The sequence below is a fragment of the Moschus berezovskii genome, chromosome 1 (assembly GCF_049115385.1).
Source record: "Moschus berezovskii isolate FMDL1 chromosome 1, NW_MosBer_1.0, whole genome shotgun sequence".
NCBI classification, from domain to species: Eukaryota; Metazoa; Chordata; class Mammalia; order Artiodactyla; family Moschidae; genus Moschus; species Moschus berezovskii.
This window is the reverse complement of record NC_142460.1, coordinates 85,832,863-85,855,447: the sequence shown is the minus strand read 5'-3', so window position 1 is coordinate 85,855,447 and position 22,585 is coordinate 85,832,863. Positions and strand designations below refer to the sequence as shown.

General features: G+C 41.6%; 1 protein-coding gene across 1 annotated transcript; it reads left to right on the top strand.

Moving 5' to 3' along the window:
• Positions 1-5,830: 5,830 nt before the first annotated feature.
• Positions 5,831-13,856, top strand: COX17 (cytochrome c oxidase copper chaperone COX17). Its single transcript, XM_055434373.2, has 3 exons — positions 5,831-6,037; positions 7,964-8,052; positions 13,729-13,856. The coding sequence occupies exons 1-2, from the start codon at positions 5,931-5,933 to the stop codon at positions 8,046-8,048; spliced, it is 192 nt and encodes a 63-aa protein (XP_055290348.1). The 5' UTR covers positions 5,831-5,930; the 3' UTR covers positions 8,049-8,052; positions 13,729-13,856.
• The last annotated feature ends 8,729 nt before the right edge of the window (positions 13,857-22,585 follow it).

Below are 22,585 nucleotides of genomic sequence, written 5' to 3'. Positions count from 1 at the left end.
TATAGAAATTACTCCTACACAGCACCAGTTCACAGAGCCACCTCAGGATTCCCTAAGCTAAATCTCTGAAATACAGAAAGAAACCTTGGTTAGGTGATCCTGAAAGCTTGATCACCCAAAATATCTATCTCTAGGCAGCTACTTAAATAATGTCTGGAAATCTCGCTTTAAAAAATAAGTTCATTCTTCCTCCAACAATTCACTGCAGGGAAAAAAGCAATGGCTATGTGCATTTTGGAGAAGGCAATGGCAACCCACTCCAGTACTCTTGCCTGGAAAATCCCATGGGTGGAGGAGCCTGGTGGGCTGTAGTCCATGGGGTCGCGAAGAGTCGGACACAACTGAGCGACTTCACTTTCACTTTTCACTTTCATGCACTGGAGAAGGAAATGGCAGCCCACTCCAGTGTTCTTGCCTGGAGAATCCCAGAGACAGTGGAGCCTGGTGGGCTACCATCTATGGGGTCGCACAGAGTCGGACACGACTGAAGTGACTTAGCAGCAGCAGCATGTGCATTTTATTGCACGTAACATAGGCACCAGTTTACTTAACTACTTAGGAAGATAGTATTAATTGACTTTGAGAAATAACAAGGAAAAGGCAATTTTCAGTTTTACTAACTGGCATATTTGCCCTATGATTGGACAATTCATACTGAAATCAAATCAGTAAGAGAATGAGCTATAAATTGAGAATTTAAATTGAGTCAGGTGAGGTATGAGTAGTGGGGAATTTTTTTTTCAAGACTTGTGGATTGGATTGTTCAGATGGCTTTTAACTACATCAGTGAAGGGGGGTGGGAAGGACAATAAGAAGGCAAATAATTCTGAGCATAAAATACTGGGAGCTAATGTGATATTCAAGAGGAAATGGCTTACACTAGTGGTTGCTCTCGTTCAGTTTTCATCATTTGTGCTGGGGGTAGGGTTGAGAGATCTGAGCTGCCTTACTACTTTCCTTCTTTGTGTTGCTGTTCAGTCACTAAGCTGTGTCTGACTCTTTGCAACCCCACGGACTGCAGCACATCAGGCTTCCCTGTCCTACACTATCTCCTGGAATTTGTTCAAACTTATGTCCATTGAGTCAGTGATGCCATGCAACCATCTCACCCTCTGTCACCCTTATGTTTTCCTGCCCTCAACCTTTCCCAACATCAGGGTCTTTTCCAATGAGTTGGCTCTATGCATAGGGTGGCCAAAGTATTGGAGGTTTAGTTTCTGCATCAGTCCTTCCAATGAATATTCAGGGTTGATTTCCTTTAGGATAGACTGGTTTGATCTCCTTGCAGTCCATGGGACTCAAGAGTCTTCTACAACAACACAATTCATAAGCATCAATTCTTCAGTGCTCAGCCTTCTTTATGGTCCAACTCTCACATCCATACATGACTACTGGAAAAACCATAGCTTTGACTATATGGACATCTGTTGGCAAACTAATGTCTCTGTGCTTTAATACATTGTCTAGGTTTGTCATAGCTTTCCTTCCAAGGGCCAAGCATCTTTTAATTTTGTGGCTGCAATCACCATCCTCAGTGATTTTGGAGCCCAAGAAAGTAAAATCTGTTACTGTTTCCACTGTTTCCCCATCTACTTGCCATGAAGTGATGGGACCAGACGCCACAACCTTATTTTTTTGATGTTGAGTTGTAAGCCAGCCTTTTCACTCTATTTCACCTTCATCAAGAAGCTCTTAAGTTTCTCTTCACTTTCTGCCATTGGCATGGTATTATATGCATATCTAAGGTTGTTGATATTTCCACCAGCAATCTTGATTCCAGCTTGTGATTCATCCAGCCTGGCATTTCTCATGATGTACTCTGCATATTCCAGAAAAATATCTACCTCTGTTTTATCGACTATGCTAAAGCCTTTGTGTGGATCATAACAAATTGTGAAAAGCTCTTAAAGAGATGGGAATACTAGACCATCTTACCTGTCTCCTGACAAACCTGTCTGTGGGTCAAGAAGCAAAAGTTAGAACCCTGTATGGAACTACTGACAGGTTCAAGATTGAGAAGGGAGTACAACAGGGCTGTCTGCTACCACTCTGTTTGTTTAACCTATATGCTGAGCACATCATGAGAAAAGCTGGGCTGGATGAGTTACAATCTGGAATCAAGATAGGGGGGAGAAACATGAAAAACCTCAGATACATGGATCATACCACTCTAATGGCAGAAAGCGAAGAGGAACTAAAGAGCCTCTTGATGAGGGTGAAGAAGGAGAGTGAAAGAGCCAGCTTAAAATTAAATATTAAAAAAACTAAGATCATGGTGTGTGGCCCCATTACTTCATGGCAAATAGAAGGGGAAGGGTGAAAGTTGTGACAGGTGTCCTCTTCTTGGGCTCCAAAAATCACTGTGGATGGTGCAGTCATGAAATCAGAGGCGAATGGTTCTTGGCAGGAAAACTATCACAAACCTAGACAGTGCATTGAAAAGCAGAGACGTAATGTCTCTGCTGATAAAGGTTTGTATAGTCAAAGCTTCTTTATGATCTTCCCAGTGGTCATGTACAGTTGTGAGAGTTGGATGGTAAAGAAGACAGAAAACCAAAGAACTGATGCCTTCAATGACAGAAACATAGATCAATGGAACAAAATAGAAAGCCCAGAGATAAATCCACACACCTATGTACACCTTATCTTTGACAAAGGAGACAAGAATATACAATGGAGAAGAGACAATCTCTTTAACAAGTTATGCCAGGGAAACTGGTCAACTACTTGTAAAAGAATGAAACTAGAACACTTTCTAACACCATACACAAAAATAAACTCAAAATGAATTAAAGATCTAAACATAAGACCAGAAACTATAAAACTCCTAGAGGAAAACATAGGCAAAACACTCTCCGACATAAACCATAGCAGGATCCTCTATGACCCACCTCCCAGAATATTGGAAATAAAAGCAAAAATAAACAAATGGAACCTAATTAAAATTAAAAGCTTCTGCACAGCAAAGCAAACTATAAGCAAGGTGAAAAGACAGCCTTCAGAATGGGAGAAGATAATAGCAAAGGAAGCAACGGACAAAAATATACAAGCAACTCCTGCAGCTCAATTCCAGAAAAATAAAAGACCCAATCAAAAAGTGGGCCAAAAAACTAAACAGACATTTCTCCAAAGAAAACATAACATATGGCTAACAAACACATGAAAAGATGCTCAACATCACTCATAATCAGAGAAATGCAAATCAAAACCACAATGAGGTACCATTTCACACCAGTCAGAATGACTGCTATCCAAAAGTCTACAAGCAATAAATGCTGGAGAGGGTATGGAGAAAAGGGAACCCACTTACACTGTTGGTGGGAATACAAACTAGTACAGCCACTATGGAGAACAGTGTGGAGATTCCTTAAAAACTGGAAATAGAACTGCCATATAATCCAGCAATCCCACTGCTGGGCATACACACTGAGGAAACCAGAACTGAAAGAGACACATGTACTCCAATGTTCATTGCAGCACTGTTTATAATAGCCAGGACATGGAAGAAACCTAGATGTCCATCTGCAGACGAGTGGATAAGAAAGCTGTGGTACATATACACAATGGAGTATTACTCAGCCATTAAAAAGAATGCATTTGAATCAGTTCTAATGAGGTGGATGAAACTGGAGCCTATATACAGAGTGAAGTAAGCCAGAAAGAAAAACACCAATACAGTATACTAACGCATATATATGGGATTTAGAAAGAAGGTAACAATCACCCTGTATGCAAGACAGCAAAAGAGACACAGATGTATTGAAGAGTCTTTTGGACTCTGTGGGAGAGGATGAGGGTGGGATGATATGGGAGAATGGCATTGAAACATGTAAAATATCATATGTGAAACGAATCGCCAGTCCAGATTTGATGCATGATACAGGGTGCTCGGGGCTGGCGCACTGGGAGGACCCAGAGGGATGGGATGGGGAGGGAGGTGGGAGGGGGTTCAGGATGGGGAACACATGTACACTCATGGTGGATTCAAGTCAATGTATAGCAAAACCAATACAGTATTGTAAAGTAAAATAAATAAATTAATTTTTAAAAACTGATGCCTTCAAACTGTGGTGTTGGAGAAGACTTCTGAAAATCCCTTGGACAGCAAGGAGATCAAACCAGTCAATCTTAAGTGAAATAAACCCTGGATATTCCTTGGAAGGACTGATGATGAAGCTGAAGCTCCAGTATTTTGGTCATCTGATGAGACCAGCTGACTCATTGGAAAAGTCCCTGATGCTGGGAAAGATTGAGGACAGAAGGAGAAGACGGTATCAGAGGATGAGGTGGCTGGATGGCATCACCTATGCAATGGACATGAACTTGAGAGGGTATCAGAGGATGAGGTGGCTGGATGGCATCACCTATGCAATGGACATGAACTTGAGCAAACTTTGGGAGATGGTGAGGGACAGGGCAGCCTGGTATGCTGCAATCCATGGGGTCACAAAGAATCAGACACGACTGGGCGACTGAACAACAACTCTGCACATAGGCACTTCCCAGGTGGCAATAGTGATAAAGAACCCACCTGCCAATGTAGGAAACTTAAGAGATGCAGGTTCAATCCCTGGGTGAGGACAATCCCCTGGAGGAGGGCATGGCAACCCACTCCAGTATTCTTGCCTGGAGAGTCCCCATGGACAGTGGAGCTGGCAGGCTACAGTTGATAGGGTTGCAAAGAGTTGGACATGAGTGAAATGACTTAGCACCCATGAACACTGCATATAACTTAAATAAGCAAGGTGACAATAAAGAGCCTTAATAACTCCTTTCTCAATTTTGAACCAGTCTGTTGTTTCATATCTGGTTCTAACTGTTGCCTCCTGACCTGTATACAGGTTTCTCAGGAGGCAGTTAACATGGTCTGGTATTCCCATCTCTTTCAGAATTTTCCAGTTTGTTGTAATCCACAGTCAAAGGGTTTAGCATAGTGAATGAGACAGAAATAGATGCTTTTCTGGAATTCCCTTGCTTTTTCTATGATCCAATGGATCAGGCAAGTTTGGCCTTGGAGTACAAAATGAAGCAACGCAAAGACTAACAGAGTTTTGTCAAGAGAACACACTGGTCACAGCATACACCCTCTTCCAACAATACAAGAGATGACTCCACACATGGACATCACCAGATGGTCAATACCGAAATCCGATGGATTATATTCTCTTCAGCTGAAGATAGAGAAGTTCTATACAGTCAGCAAAAACAAGCCCTGGAGCTGATTGTGACTCGGATTATCAGCTCCTTATTGCAAAATGCAGGCTTAAATTGAAGAAAGTAAAGAAAACTACTAGGTCATTCAGGGACAACCTAAATCAACTCCCTTACAGTTATACAGTGGAAGTGACAAACAGATTCAAGGGATTAGATCTGATAGACATATGAAGAACTATGGATGGAGGTTGTACAGGAGGCAGTGACCAAAATCATCTCTGAGAAAAAACAAACAGCAAGAAGGCAACAACGTGGTTCTCAGAAGAAGCCTTACAAACAGTTGAGAAAAGAAGAGAAGCGAGAAGCAAAGGAGAAAAGGAAAGTATACCCAACGGAATGCAGAGTTCCAGAGAACAGGAAGGCGAGATAAGGAAGCCTTCTTAAGTGAACCACGCAAATAAATGGAGGAAAATAACAGACTGGGAAGGACTAGCAGATCTCCTCCTTTGTGGATCCTCTAGGTCGCTGCACTGTCATCTCACTTCTCTGCTCCTGTACCAAAGAGACGTCCTCACATGAATACCTTCATTTTGACTCTCCTGCAGAGCGCCTTAAAAAAAACCCGCCTTTCCCCTCGCTTCCCCCAACTGTGGAAGAGAGGCAGGACTTCCGGTTCCGTTCAGACCGACGGCCGGAAGTGAGTGCGCGCAAGTCGGCTTTGCCGAGTCTGGAGAGCTCAGGCTGGCTGTGCTAGTTGCTGCTTTCGGGCACGAAAAATGCCAGGTCTGGCGGCTGCAAGCCCTGCCCCATCCGAGTCGCAGGAGAAGAAGCCGCTGAAGCCCTGCTGCGCCTGCCCGGAGACCAAGAAGGCGCGCGATGCGTGGTTAGTGCGCAGTCCGGGAGCGGGGGCCGGGAGCTCCGCGTCTGGCGCTCAGGCGCCTCTGCCCTGCCTGGGGCTGGTGATGCCCTCGCCTAGGCGTGTGGTTCCTCCTGAGGTTATAGAGTCCAATAGGCTTCGCTGTTGGCTGTCTGTAGACTGAGCCCTTAGCTCACCCTTGGGAAACAGATGAAGGGATTGGAAAGAGGTCAGATTGACTCGGGTTTGCTTCGTCCACTCATTCCTTCCTGCAAAGGGTTTCTGAACGTGGAAATGTTATGGGTCAAGCACTGCCTTAGGTTCAAAAACGTAGAAATGGGTAAAGAGGCTGCTTGATTTAAAGGAGCTCAAAGTTAATGGAGCATTAAAGTTAATGATTGCTGTGCGAGGTTTGGCAGTATCAAAGAGTACAATTTCTGGTGATTTCTCTCAAAATTTAGACATAGTAAGACACAGGGTACGTTTCTTAACACTACAGAAAACCCCCTTATCCCCACCTCTTTTAGCTAGATGATTTAAAAATGAACCAGGCCATGACATAGATGACATTACAGTATTCAGAATAGTACACCTAGATTACCATCACCTCGCATTCTTGTTTTTATTGTATACAGCCTCTATTGTGGAACAAATATCTGAAGGGATCTTCAGATAATGTGAGTGTTACACCTCTCCCTCCAGTCCCTTTTTGTCCTCACATAGAAAGAGAGCATAAATGACATTAACACTTAAGTATTTTGCAAGTAATACTGTGAAGGGAGAATTGAAGACTACAGTGGGATACTGTGCTTCCCCAGTTAAAAACGGTAGGTGCTTATTGAACCTTCAGATAGTATTGCATCATGACTAAGAGCCTGGGATCCAGTTTCAGAGTTTGAGTCCTGGTTCACCAACCAGCTTTGTGACCTTGAGCAAATTAACATCTCTGCCGCATATCTGTAAAATGGGCCTAAGTTTTCTGCCTTCAGGATTACTGTGCTATAAGTCATATTTGGTGCCTAGCACAGTATTTTCGGTATTTAATGATCAGGGTGAGCTAGCTATTATTTTCATAAGGAGCTTGCTATCCCATGCAGACAGCCATTAAAGCTAGTGAAAGATAGGTTGTATTTAGAAGGAAGGAGAACCTACCTTTTTTAAAGTTAACTTCTACATCAGTTACCTCTGACCCCTATAGATGGCTCACCAGATATCTAGAGTCAGGAGTCAGTTTTTTCATGTAATTGATTTTTTTTGTGGTTCTAGTCTTTACTGTGTAATTTTACAAGTGAAAAGTTTTTTGATCATCATGAGCGGGGCTCCTCAGGCCGCCCTTGGCAGCCAGATGTTTTTTGCGATTTGTGTTGGGTGTCTTGTGGCTAGAAGTAAATTTATTTAGAGGTATTTGAATGTAGAGTAGAATCAAAAGTGTAATTCCTCTGTGATAGGCAAAAAATTAAGCTGTCCTTTCTGTACATTTAATGTTAACTTTTTACTCAGTTTATTTCATTACAGAGCAGTATTATTCCTTGGATATTGCCTAGGGTCAGTATTTAATATGCATAATTATTTCTGCTAATCAGATTCCTCAACCCCCCAGAACTAGTTTTCTGTGGAACATTTTCATGGGCAAGGAAGTATCACAAGAGCCAGTAAAAACAAATTTGGTGTAATAACGTTTTTAAAACTCCAGCTGTATTCTGTCAGATCCTTGTTCTGCCTCACTCCTTATCACTTAGATTCAGTTCAGTCCAGTCGCTCAGTCATGTCCGACTCTCTGCGACCCCATGAATCACAGCATGCCAGGCCTCCCTGTCCATCACCAACTCCCGGAGTTCACGCAAACTCATGTCCATCGAGTCAGTGATGCCATCCAGCCATCTCACTCTCTGTTGTCCCCTTCTCCTCCTGCCCCCATGCCTACTTTATTAACAAGTACATTTTGATTTATAGCATCATTGAGAAAGGAGAAGAACAATGTGGACACCTAATTGAAGCCCACAAGGAGTGCATGAGAGCCTTGGGATTTAAGATATGAAATGGTGAGCATGGTACTTTCTTATTGGGAAGGTAATACATAGGCTGATTGCTTCACATTTGTGTATTGCTTTACAGGTTTAGCAATCGTTCGGCAGCATTCTTGGGGCTTCCTTCATAGTTCAGTTGGTAAAGAATCTGCCTGCAATGCAGGAGACCCAGGTTCAATTCCTGGGTCAGGAAGATCCTCTGGAGAAGGAAATGGCAACCCACTCTAGTATTCTCATCTGGAGAATCCCATGGACAGAGGAGCCTGGAGGGCTACAGTCCATGGGATCACAAGAGTCAGACACGACTTAGCAACTAAACCACCACTTGCTGAAAGGTAGCTCACCTGGTTAATCTAACATGCCTAAGTATAACTAGAAAAATAGCTTTTCAGTTTCTAGTGTGCAGAGTAAATGATGCTAATAAATTGAGTAATATGGGACTTCCCTGGTGGTCCAGTGGTTAAGACTCCCAGCTTCCACTGCAGGGTCCCTGGGCTCCATCTCTGATTGGTCAGGATCCTGCATGCTGCATGTTGTCACCAGAAAAAAAGAAATTGAGAGGTGTTTTATGGATTTGGGAAGGGGAGAATTAAGCTTTCAAGTAAAGGCTTGACAAAAGCTTTTAGAGTTATGTTAGAGATAGACGAATCATGGCTTAGGAAGTTCAGAGTATCCAGACAAAATTCAGTTGTCTGATTAAAAGGGAAATATTCTGTTTTTTGTTTCTAATCTTGTGAGTTTTTAGGAAGAGCTTTTTTATAAAAATAAATTTATATATTATAATTGGGGGCTAATTACTTTATAATATTGTGGTGATTTTTGCCATACATTGACATGAATCAGCCATGGGTGTACATATGTCCCCCTGTCTCGAACCCTCTGCCCCCACCTCCCTCCCCATCCCATTCTTCTGGGTCATCCCAGTGCACCGGCTTTGAGTGCCCTGTTTCATGCATCAAACTTGGACTGGTCATCTGTTTCACATATGGTAATATACATGTTTCAATGCTATTCTCTCAAGTCATCCCACCCTCACCTTCTCCCACAGAGTCCAAAAGTCTCTTCTTTATATCTGTGTCTCTTTTGCTGTCTCACAGGGTCATCGTTTCCATCTTTCTAAATTCCATATATATGCATTAACATACTGTATTGTATTGGTGTTTTTCTTTCTGACTTAGGAAGAGCTTTTAAATACGGAGTAGGCAGCACATGGAAGCTTTGCTTTCTGCAAAACAGAAATGGAATTGTTGTTGTTTCTTCTGTACCATGCTATTTTAATAAAACTAAAACCTTGGCTTGTTTTTGGTTTTTTTTGGCTATGCTGGGTCTTCGTTGCTGCATGGGCTTTTCTCTTGTTGCAGAGACGAGGGGTGGTCTCTAGTTGGGGTATGCCGACTTCTTGTTGCGGAGGCTTCTCGTTGCGGAGCACAGGCTCTAGGGCACTCGGGCTTCATGTGGACTTGGTAGTCATGCCTTACAGGCTCTCGAGCACTGGTTCAGTAGTCGTGGTACATGGGCAAGTTTGCCACGCGGCCTCTGGGATCTTCCCAGATCAGGGTTGAACCCGAGTCTCCTGTATTGGCAGGTGGGTTCTTTACCACTGAGCCACCTGGGGCAGCTGCTCTGGACATACCAAGTGTTCAATAGAAGATTCTTGATTAAATGCATGAATAAATGAGGAAACTAAGGCCCATGTGTATGAAGTGACTACCTGTAGGCAGGTCAGATCTGTGACCGCTGTCTCTAGACAGATTCCCTCTGCTTGGTGCCCTTACTCCCCCATGAGATCCACACCATACCACCGTTTTAATAATAGCTGAGAGATAAAGCCAAAGCTACATACCAGTATAAAAGTAATAGAAAGCCTGGCTTCTTTCCCTTTCACCTGTTTCCTGCCTCTTTGGAATTTTACATGTGACCAGCCTTCCTCATTGAGCTGTGAAAAAGGGGGGATAAGGAACCAGCTGATAAGAAGTATCACTATGAGGTGGAAAACTCTAGAAAGTCCTGAGGCTTAACTTTGGTTCTCCTGTTCTCTAGCTTAGTGTGTGTTTTACTTGAACTAAGTATATGTTCATTAAGATACTAATCTAAACATATCTGAGTTTTACTTTTTTGTTTATAAAAAGAGAACCATAATATATTTTGTGATTTTTATGTATGGTATTATGAACCTGTGTATATAAGATATACTTCAGTGACTTTTTTAGAAATCTCATGGTGAATCGTTTTGTAAAATAAGTAAATATGGTGGTGGGGAGCTTAAAAAGTATAACTATTTTAAAAATATACTATTTTTTAAAAGTGTAACTTGATTACTTCAAAGACATGGATTCTCAACATTTGTGCATGATTTCCTTGTCCCTTTCTTTCTAGTCAGTTGTGTAAGCTGTTGCTTAGGGTTAAACCTGCCTTGATAAAAAGGATGATTTTTTAAAATGCTAGTTTTAGGAGCATCAGAAGTTTCGCTTGGACTTCGTGTGGATCTCAAAGGTGATACAGTTATTGCTATAAGTAGCACATATTCACAAGGACCAGAAGATATCATGGTTTTCTTTGTTATTGGGACGGAGAATGAGAGTGATTCCTATGGCTTCATTTGTGTATAGAAGAAAATGCAAGAGCTTTGGACTTAGAAAACAGTTGAACCAGTTGTGTGATATTGAGCAAGTCCTTAACTTTCTGAGCCTTAGTTTTCCCCTGTGTAAAGGAGAGAGAACACTACATGACCAAACTACTTCTTAGAGTCATCGTGATGATTAAATGATATGTGTATGAATAGGCTTTGTAAACTGTCAAAGAGAAACCAGATAGCCATGGAATTGTGGATAGCGGACATTCTATTAAGGTCTGTTTAATATGTGTCATGATTATGTATTTTTGAATCCTGGTTATGAAAATAATCTGAATCCACGTAGGGCCTTTCTTAGGATTGAGAATATGTTTTTTATTTTCAGCATAATGCTACTTTTGGAAAAGGAACTGGTGTTTGGATCTACTTTGGTCCCAGGTGCCGTATTTCCCTATCCGCCATGGGGAAATGGAGGGACCATAAAGTAAAAAAAAAAAAGACTTGCTCAAGTTAGTAATGGATAGGTGATGGGATTACAACTAGAATCTTGATCTTGTTTCCTTTTGTTTTGGCTGCTCTGGGTCTTTGCTGTGTGCAGGCCTTCTCCAGTTGCACAGAGCAGGGGCTCCTCCCCTTCACGGTGCCTGGGCTTCTCATTGTGATGGCTTCTCTTGTGAAGCACAGCTCAGTAGTTGTAGCTCTTGGGCTCCAGAGCATGGGCTCGGTAGTTGTGGAGTAAGGGCTTAGTTGCCCCAAGGCATGTGGAATCTTCCTGGACCAGGAATCAGATCTGTGTCCCCTGCATTGGCAGGCAGATTTTTTACCACTAGACCACCAAGGAAGTCCAAATCTAGGTCTTTTTCACTCCAGATTGCGAACACTTTATACTTCACTCCTTGTACTTAATGAGATTTTACTGCCAACGTATTCATTTTTAGGTTTACCTAAAACTTTATTTTGAATGCTAGTTACAAAGACCTTTTGTTGAAATACAGAAGTGGATTTAACTCAGCAACCAGGTCAGTAACTGGGTAAAATTCAACACTACTACCTGTGCTGTTATAAGATCAGTTCAGTCGCTCAGTCGTGTTCGACTCTTTGCAACCCCATGAATCACAGCATGCCATCTCTTACACCATTAGACCACATTTTTCTGAGGATAGCTTCAAAGGAAAAATATTTTGCAATCTCAGATCTTCCCAGTAATGATCATGAAAGTTCCTTAATTCAAAAACCTTAGTAGCTTTTATTTTCTAAATAAGATCTTAATTGCACCTTGAATCCAGAAAATTGAACTTAATATGAAAGTAAGTACATTCAACCAGAAGTGTACCTTATAATCATCTGAGGAATGTTTTCCAAAATTCACAAGCTTGAGCCCTGATCTGCACCTGTTAACTGAAGCTCCTAGATAATTTTCAGGTGTTCCTCTCTTTAAGAACCACTGGCTTAAGCTGAAGAAGTAGTAGGGGTAATACTAAATATAAATTGTCTAAAGATTTAATAGCAGCAAAAACAGAGACTTGAAAACTACTCCTAAGAAAAAATAGGGTGTGATTGTGGTGATTCTAGACATTTACAACTGCTTTTTTTTTTTTGGCTGCGCTAGGACTTCATTGCTGTGTGAGGAATTTCTCTAGTTGCGGCTTGCAGGGGCTACTCACTAGTTGGGGAACACAGGCTTCTCATCGCAGTGGCTTCTCTCGTGGAGTACAGGCTCTAGGCACACAGGTTTCAGTAGTTGCAGCAAACGGGCTTTAGAGTGCCGGCTCAGTAGTTTTGGTGCACAGGCTCAGTTGCTGCCTGGCTTCTGGAATCTTCCCACACCAGGGATCCAACCCGTGTCCTCTGCATTTGGCAGGTGGATTCCTATCCACTGGACCACCAGAGAAGTCCATGACTGCTTCTTTTACTGAAAGAGAAACTAGAGGAACCTAAAACCTGCTTAGAAATGGCAGCTGGTATCTTTCTGCCTTTAAGACCCAGGAGGCACCTAGAGAACACAGTTTGGGGGCTAAAATCTTTGAAATAAATTAAAGGACCAGCGCTGAGTGGTGGTGATACTCAGTATTTAAAGTTTGATTGAACTTAGTATTTGGTTAACATATGCCTAAAATATGCTGATTTCACACACACAAACTCAGAGACAGCTGATGATGTCTGAAAATATGATCCTGGAGTCAAGAAAAAGGGTCATTTTTGCTATTTGAACATTTATTCATTCAACAGATATCTATCTTCTGTCAAGGACTTTATACCCAGAGGCTTTCAGTGGGCAGCCCCCCTGATGAAGAGTAGCTGATAACGAAAGAGGTAGCTATACTATACAGACTGCTAGCTCTTGAAATGATGAGTGGCTTCATTTTTGCCTATGTTTACATGTATTCTTCCTCTGGGCCTTTTAGAAAAGAGAGAATTTATATATGTATATTGTTGATAAGGCTTATCTTTTCTAAACCAAATGCTGGAATAGCTAGGTGAGGGAAGCACTTGAATTAGACTTGAAGGGTCGGCCAGTCCAAACTACTTAGCTACCTTGTTAGCATTTTTCCTCTCTTCTGGGTGGGTATGAGCTGTTTGGAGAGACACCTGCTATGATCAGCAGCCCTGTCCTCTGTTGCTCTCCCTTTTTGATCTTTCCAGATTCATTTCAAAAGTGCTACCCTTACTTTGCCCTTGGCTTTGAGTGAGTAACTTTCCACAGGAAATGCCTTGTATACAGAGCTGACCTGCCTTCCACTTCGTGGATCTTTGCCAAACATACTTGAGTCAGCAAGGAGGGGGTTGCAAGTCTCTTCTCTTGAATATCTGTAAAAATAAACCTCTTTGGGGAAGATGTTTTTGAGAAAATAAATGAACGTATAGTTTTTACTGCAACAAAGACTTTAAAGATTAAACCTTGTAATGGATTAAATAGTTTCCATGATATTTTTATAGTTAAGCAAAACTAGAATTTTAAAGTGTGGATCTTTTAATTTGTGACTGGTTTAGAATAATTGTGGCAGTTAGTTAATAGTCCTCAGCTGAAGCATGTATTTCTAGCATCTTCATTCCTGACTCCATAGGTCTGGCGTGATGTTTGAAATTTGAAACTTTCTAAAATACATTTTTTTCTGCAGGTGGTCTGCTCTGGGAGTGAATAGTTCCTGAAAAATGAAGAAGATTCAATAACTTTGGGAGTTCCTTGCTGAAAATTGATAAATAAAAAATTATTTATAATTTATTAAAAAATCCCTAGTTAAAAGTCTTCAGGTGTGTTTCTTTTTGTATTCCTCACATCCTCAAGTGGTATTTATTTTTCTTAAGGAATATCTGTGGGTTTCTCATTTGTGGATTCAAACAACCTTGGATCAAAAATATTGGGGGGTGGGGGAATTCCAGAAAGTTCCAAAAAATAAAACTTCAGTTTGTCATTTTTTTTCAACTATTTACATAGTATTTACAACTGTTTACATTGTATTTACAACTATTTGCACAACATTTACATTTTATTTTCTAATCTAGAGATGTATATAGGAGGATGTGCTTAAGTTATATAGAAATACACCATTTTGTATAAGGGACTTGAGCAAACACAGGTTCTGCTGGTCCTGTTCTCCAGGACCCACAGGAAGGTCCTGGAACCAATTGCCCCAGATCCTGAGGGACTGACTGTAGTATAAACAAATCTTATAACAAATTTCTTGTCATTCTGGGAACTCTGCATATTTTTTGTCAAGAGAAAGCAGATACTGATCTTACCTAATGAAATCACAAAAATTAGTTATATAGAAGTACTCAATTTATAATGGATATGATAGTCCAACCATCTCATTCAAGGTTTTGTTTTTTATTTCTAACTTTTTTAAAGGTAAGAATTGGACAAATCTTCAGTCTTAATATTTTAAGTCATTATTGTTCTTTAGTAATTCTCTCTTTTGTGAAAGTAACTTGTTTAGATTTTGGACCACATCAGGGTGCGTTGGCTTGAAAGATCTCAACTGTTTGGCACAATTAAGTGTACATTTTTTACATTTTAGAATAGGATCATAAGTTTAATGCCAAGGAGCCAAACAGTTATCTCTTATTCATTAGAAGCTGGCCCAGGTCAGAGGCTGAATTTTTACAAATAAGTCACTAATGAAATAGCTCAGTCCTATACTGTAGTGATACAGAATATATGTTCTATTCACTATACTCTATAGTTCTCACATATAGAACATGGTGAATATAAAGTGTGGGTCACTTACTTTAGCAGCCCTGTGATCCTATTAGCTGCTTTTGAGCAAATGAGGTCACATTCTGTCTTTGAATTTTAAATCTCAGCAACAAAAGATACTGTGAGAATATGTAGGGTTCATGTGTCGTATGATTGGAAGATTGATTCTTAAAAAGGAGCTGAACTAAATTGTTCCTAAGGATTCTTTCCTAATTAAGATGTGGCTCTGGGGACGTCCCTGGCGGTCCAGTGGCTAAGACACCACACTTCCAATGCAGGGGATACAGGTTCAATCTCTGGTGGGGTAGCCAGGATTCCACATGCTGTACAGCTGGGGGAAGAAAGCAGTGTAGCTTTGAAGTGTGACAGGCTTAAGTTCAACAGATGGCTCCATGACCTCAAACAAGTCAACCTCTTTGGGTCTGTTTTTCTCATCTGAAAGAAAAAATTGGGGATAGTAGTAATACAAGATTGAGTACTCATTAAAGTGGGGGAACATAAAGCATTTGGCACAGTATCTAGCATTTAATATTACTGACATTCTCTGTATTCATATTTTCACTTTAATATTTGCTTGAATATAGAGTTTTATTTAAGTGGACATTGTGTAGATTTCAGAGCATTCTTCTAGGGTGAAGAATAGAACCTTGGACTCCTAAGGGAGATGATGTGAATCAACTTTCCACCAATATAGATACTTGGCAGATGGTTATCCATATTCTGCTCGAATATGGAACTACAAAAAGAAAATTCCTAACCTTATCTCCCAATGTTAATTTTTGCTGTTCCAGAATTTTCTTACGCTTTTAATATATTTTTTTAAAACAAAAAATTTAGGTCATTTTTCTATGGTACTTTTCTTTTTTTGACTGTGCCAGGTCTTGTTGCAGCACACAGGATCTAGTTTGCTGACAAGAGATCAAACCCTTGTCCCCTGCATTGGAATCATAGAGTCTTTGAAGTGTGGTCCTCCACTGGACCACCAGGGAGGTCCTTATGCTACATATTTTTAATGCAATCATAGTATTAACTTTTCTCCATAATATATTTTATCACCTGTGAGTATAGTTCTACAATATGATTTCTATTAGCTATGTACAAATCTACTCCATGGCTTACCATAATTTAAACAATTTTCTGTATGTTCATTTCATTAAATGTTTATAGAATGCAGGAACTGGGTCTCAGTATTGAACAGGATACATACCAGATATCTAAATTATTTCTGATTTTAAAAATGGTTTTGTGGAAACATAAGGAAGAAAGAAATCAGCTGAAATTCCACCAGTCTACATAGACCACTTTCTGGTGACCTTGCCATTTCTCTCTTTTTGCATGTAGGCTTTTTTTTTTTTTTCCATCGGCTACTCCATTATAACACTACAAGGAGTGTATAAGGAAAGTATAAGTGTCATTTAACCAAGGATGGGCCAGAGGCTTTGGATGAGTCCTGCCTGACTGATCTCTAGAAAGGGGGTGCCCATTTGTACCTTAGGACTGAGGGTGTCTAGTCCCCTGACCTCTTAGCAAGATTAATTTTTTCAACCTTTGTCAATTTGATATGCTTACCTGATTGGTAAAGGAATTAAACCACCCTTGACATCTGCCATACTTAAAAGTACATCTCACAAGACTGCCCCTCATTCCCTAGTGCTTAAGCCTTTCCAAAGATTATGTGTAGCATTTTGTTACTAATAACAGTAACAGATGTAAGTAATTTGAAAAAATGAAGAATTTAGCTTCCTAATAGGTTGTCACCATGTTCTGACATACCTCTTGGCTAAGCTCCTGCTATTCATGATACTTCTCAAATTCTCAATACAGATACATGCATGCTGTTCTCTAAAATTAGTGCCCTTTGTCTAACCTTGAAACATTTGACTTGAAGGTGGATGAGAACAGGACCATATACCTGTCCTAGGTATGCTTTAGGATAACTATACAGGCCCGATGTGAGGAGAAACTATAATCCCCATTTCACAGGTGAGTATAGGCAGTCAGATTAAAGAAACTGTTCTGGTCAATATTTGGTGACCTGGGATATGAGTTTTTGTCATTAGAGTTCAAGCCCCAAAACCCAATGTTCTTTCCTGTACTAGTTAACTAATTAAAAAATTATGTATTCATAGTCATAAATTTATTCATTCAGTACATATTTAGTGAAGGCCTGTTATGTGCAAGGAACTGCCCTAAAAGTTGAGTATGTAAATATGTGAATCATATGTATCCCCTGTTCTTGAAATGAGAGGATGCTTGATTAAACATTTACTGCTGCTGCTGCTGCTGCTAAGTCGCTTCAGTCGTGTCCGACTCTGTGCGACCTCATAGACGGCAGCCCACGAGGCTCCCCCGTCACTGGGATTCTCCAGGTAAGAACACGAGTGGGTTGCCATTTCCTTCAATGCATGAAAATGAAAGTGAAGCTCCGTCGTGTCTGACTCTTAGCGACCCCATGGACTGCAGCCTACCCAGCTCCTCTGTCCATGGGATTTTCCAGGCAAGAGTGCTGGAGTGGGGTGCCATTGCCTTCTCCACAACATTTACTGAGGACATACTAAATACCACCTGTGTGCTAAGTAATGAACAAAGATTAGTAAGACATGGACTCTGCTCTCAAAAAGCTTATATTCTGGTGGATATATGTATATAAGCTATAAAAATTAAAAGTTGAATATTCAGTGCTATGTTAAATATTCCAAGATGTTTTCCTAAAAAGAGTACATGTGTGAATATACCCAGTGTTTCTGTAGCTGCGACAAACTGCTCAATGGTAATTCTGTGTTGCTGATTGTGCTTTTGACAGTTAAGTTATACAAAATCTTCATCAAGGAAAATACATAACTGAAAGTCCAGGGTTAGGACAAACTCTAGATGCAGTGATATCAGAGGCTCAGTGATGCCATCCAAGAATCAAGTTATCAATATTTTTCATCTCAGCGCTCTCTTCCAGGATTGATGAAGCTAATCATGTGGTTTCTTGTTTAAGTCCAGCAGAGGAGAGATGAAGTACCCTGCGCCCCCTGTCTTTTTGATCTGATTGAGCCAAATTAGGTTGTGTGTAAGACTCCATGGACTGTAGCCTGTGAGGCTCTCCTGTCCATGGGATTTCCCAGGCAAGAATACTGGAGTGGGTTGCCATTTCCTACTACAGGGGATCTTCCTGACCCAGGGAATCAAACCCGTGTCTCTTGCATCTCCTGGCAAGGGGATTCTTTACCATCTGTGCCACCTGGAGAGAGTGTAATGATAATTGTCAACAGAACACCTTATGCTGATTGGCTTAAACCAGGATCCCCTCCTTGGATCCATGTGTAGTTTGGACATCAGAACAAAACTGGAATTCTGTTATAAGAAGGAAGAGCTAAATGGTAAATAGATGTTGAACAGATGACCAAGTTTGAACCAAATCATCTTGTTTACTAACCACCAAATTATTCTAATGGTCAAAATGAGTTTAGAGGAGCATTTCTTCTCAGTTTACTCAAACTTTTAACAGAAAGTTATCGGTAGCACATAACAAGTCATCTGATACTCAGATTTCATAGAATAATATAGGAGACGTTCAACAACTACTGGCTGAAGAACAGGCCTTATGGAGATCCTTGCATGTGTGCACTTCAGTCGTGTCCAACTCTTTGCAACACTATGGACTGTAGCCCACCAGGCTTCTCTCCATGGGATTCTCCAGGCAAGACTACTGGAGTAGGTTGCCATGCCCTCCTCCAGGGAATCATCCTGACCCAGGGATCGAACCCACATCTCTTATGTCTCCTGCATTGGCAGATGGATTCTTTACCACTAGTGCCACCTGGAAAGCCCATGGACATCTTTAGGGAGATCTGCATCTGAATGTATTCAACTGCAAGTACTAGAATACCCAACTAGAATGGCTTAAGTAATAAATGTAATTTATTTCCTGTTATAAAGTCTGGCGGTTGAAAGTTTCAGATTTGATACAATGCTCCGTGATACTTTGCAGAACCAAGGCTTGTTCTATTTTTCTCCTCTCTAACCTTCTCATCCTTAGGCCTATCCTATCTCATGGCTATGGTAGCTTCAAGCATTACACCATCATACAGCTGTATTCAAGCCAGAATTAAAGGTAGCAGGCGTCTTTACTGGCTCTATCAGGGAAAATACTTTTCCTCGGATGCCCCCACATACACAATCTCGTGTTTCATTGGTCACATGCCCACTCTTAAACCAGTTGCAGTAGAGAGGAATGGGATAGTGTGCTTGGCTTTGACCAGTCTTATTTCAGGCCCTGGCAACCCAGAGAGAAGCCCACCCTTCTTCATATATTGTCCAAGAAAATCAGAGTCCCACAGATTGGGGGGAAAGGGGAAATGGGAAAGAAAGCAGTAGTGTCTGCCTGAGATCAGCTCAGCAGTATGTGTCCAATGCCTAAAATCACGCCTGTGTTCTATTTTAAGAACTATATTAGCAAAGCATTCATCTCAAACCCAGTGTTTCTCAAACTATGTGAGGTGAAGGACTACTTCCATTTTTTCCAATTCATAGGCTAATAAGTTTCCTGTCAAATTGTATAAAAATGTCTAGGTCCTCTCAGTTTCTATCCATATCTCATCATGGACCATAACAGCTCTCAGACCAGCCGTGGTCTATGACCGCTCTGGGAGAGGTGGGTCAGCTGGCTCACTTCATAATCTGGCCCCGGCTTGCTTCTCCTGCCTCATGTCCTGTGCTCCCTTTGATTCACCTGTAACAAACTGTTCTTCATTACCAGAATACACCATGTATTTTCATTTTACTTCTGGATTTGACTTCACATTCTGTTCTCCCTTCCTGGCAGGCCCTTCCCTAGCTGGGGGAACACCTACTGAGCTTTTTTTTAGAACAGCTTAAATGTCACCTTCCCTGTGATGTTTTTCCTGAATTCTTTGCTCCACCCATCCGTGAGTGCTTCCTTGAACCCCATCCTATCTCATGGCTATGGTTGCGCCAAGCATTACGTATCACACTACTCAAGCCAGGATGAAAGGTAGCAGGCCTCCTTACTGTCTCCACAAAGGAGTATACTTTTCCCAGAAGCTCCCCAACACATGTCCTCTTATGTCTCATTGGCCACATACCCAATAAGTGTATTTTGGGGGTTGTACTTTTTTCTGGGTCAGTCTCCCTCACTAGACCAAAAGTTTCTTGAAGGTGATCATTGTCTTACTCATCTTCTATCCCCAGTTCCTGGCACACACACTTTGTTCTGCGTAAATGCCTATTGAATAGAATTGATGCAAACTTCTGTGTCTTTTCTTTTATTTGCCCCAAATATTTTCTATGGTGTATTTGTGGCTTTCCATGTAAGAACATACCATTTTGACACACACTTTTTTCTGTCCTCTTCTATCAAACCTAGTTTTAAAAATAAACAAGATACAGCTTTCCATTGTATTCCCATCATAGGTCCCTTCCCATAGACATCGCTATCACTGCAGGAGGCGGCGTGTGGGGTTTATGCCGCCCCAGTGGCATACTCGGACCCCTGAAACAATGAATGAGCCTACACACGGACATATATAAACTTCCAAAAGTAGCTGGCAAGGTGGTACAGCACAGAGAACATACAATTTAGAGTCACAGTGACCTAAGCTTTAGCCTCTTTTCACATACTATCTCTATCACCTTGGGAATGTTTCTTAACCTTATTGAGTTCATTTCTTCCATTTAAAAAAAAAAAGATATCACGGGGAGACATGAGGAAATAATACCTGCTTGCTATATGTTCGTACCTTCTGCTCAGATGAACACATTTGTGAACTGACAAAGAAGGTAGGCTGAGAGCAACAGTCAGTGGGTCTACTGTCTCTTTAAGGAGTCAGGGCCAGCCACTGGTCAGGCTTACTGAGAAAGATGACCTGCTTTGAAATTCTATCTTGGGCAGAGCCTTGGTTGCTTCTGATTTCCTTGCTCACAGCTGGCAGAGACAGCCACTTTGACAGCTCAGGGGGGTGCATGACTAAGGTGGAGGGGTGAGCAACTGTTGCTTGTTAAAGGGGGTGGCTTGGCCGGGAGGCAGGCAGGTGATAGAAAAGCAGCATATTGAAATCCCCAACTCCACTACTCAAATGATATCACAGATCCAAATCACTGCTGTGGGAAAGGCTGGGGGTTGGGTTGTGGGGGGCAGGGCATTGGAGGGGGAATCCTTCTCCAGGCACTCTCTTTTTTCCTTTACCACTGATTTCCCACCTCAACTTTAGAAAAAAAGGGATTAAGATGCACATTTGTCAGGCGATTGTAATTAAATAAGAAGAAACCCAGCTGTGCGTTTTCACACCTCTCTGCCTGTGAGTCTGCTGTTTTTACCAGTGCGAAACCTCTTCTCCATCTATCTGGCTGATTCAGTCCTGGCCCCCAAATTCCTTGCTGGCCGTTGTGTCTTTCTTTCTTGATGCCATCTTCCTCTTAGGCTGCCACCTGTCCTAAACTCAACTCAGTCATTATAGTTCCCACACTGAATCACCATCGTTTTCTGAGGCAACTCTCGCTTGATAAGAGTGAGAGCTCTTGGGAAACTTTGATTCTCTTTGGTGCTTGGTTCATAGCGGCACTCAATATGCGTTGAGCTGAAAATTTCTACTCCTCAGCATATCTAACAATTCCTAACTTCACACTAATTTTAGTTAGGTTACTAGCAGTATAATAAAGGCCTCTATGGAGGGAACGCTTGAATAATTCTAGAAGGTTACCAGGTGCCCCTCCTCTACCCCCATCCCTGCCCGCAGACCTCAGGGGCTATAGGAGTAATGGTAGTAAGGAAGCAGAAGCAAGCAGTCATTTGGAGGCCAGAGGGACATTTCTTAGTGTTTGCATATTCCCAGATTTTAACTTGGTAACCCAAAGCGGACCACAGGGTCATCCAGAAGTTCCCGGACATCCTCAGACTTCCTAGGGGGAGTAGAGTTAGGAGTCATGGATCTAGTCTTGAATTTCCACTTACTGGGCAAACTGCTTGGGACACAGCTGAAAGTCTGACAGAGGAGATCAAATCCTGTCTGTCACTACGTATGGGAATTTGTTACCTCTCTAAACCTCAGTTTCTTTCAGATCTAGGAGGATGACAATATTTATTTGGAATGCAATTGTGTGATGACTAAATCATGTGCGTATAGAATAACTAACCTAGATCTGGCACTTTGTAGGTGTTTAATAGGTGATGGTTATTGTCATTTGTCAGTATTGGAGTGGGTGGGATGATGGTCTGAGCAATGTATCACCATTGTTATAAACTATTACTAGATCCAGATACACGCAGAAGAAAGTCAGAATTCAAAAGTTGCTTTGTATAGCTATTTTTGTTTAATGAATGTCAAATAAATGCCTACTGATATTTCCAATATGACTTCATAAAGGTCTTCGAGGGGTTTTCCACTTCTCACTGTTAGGATTTTTTCTGATAATAGTCCCCTACTTTCCAACCTTGATGTGTCCTCCTACCTCAGGAGAGCCCCGAGCCCTCCCCAGAGGGGGCTCTGGACAGTGTCCTACCTGAGGTGTGACAGTAAATTCTGTGCTCGCTTTCCCTTTGTCCACCCCCTTTGCCCCCTTCCCCTGACTTGCCTCTCTTGCCCAGGCCTTATCTTGTCCTCTGGGGAGGTATGTTAAGTGCTCTGCCAGCCTGCCTGTATGCATGGCCTGTTTTTTCTCACTGCCAGTACCTCTTGGATTCCAATTCCAAACATGGTATCCGTCTGGGGTCACCCTTTCTTCCGGTGCCAAGAGAGACGCATTCCAAATGGAGCACAAATGCGCCTCCCGTG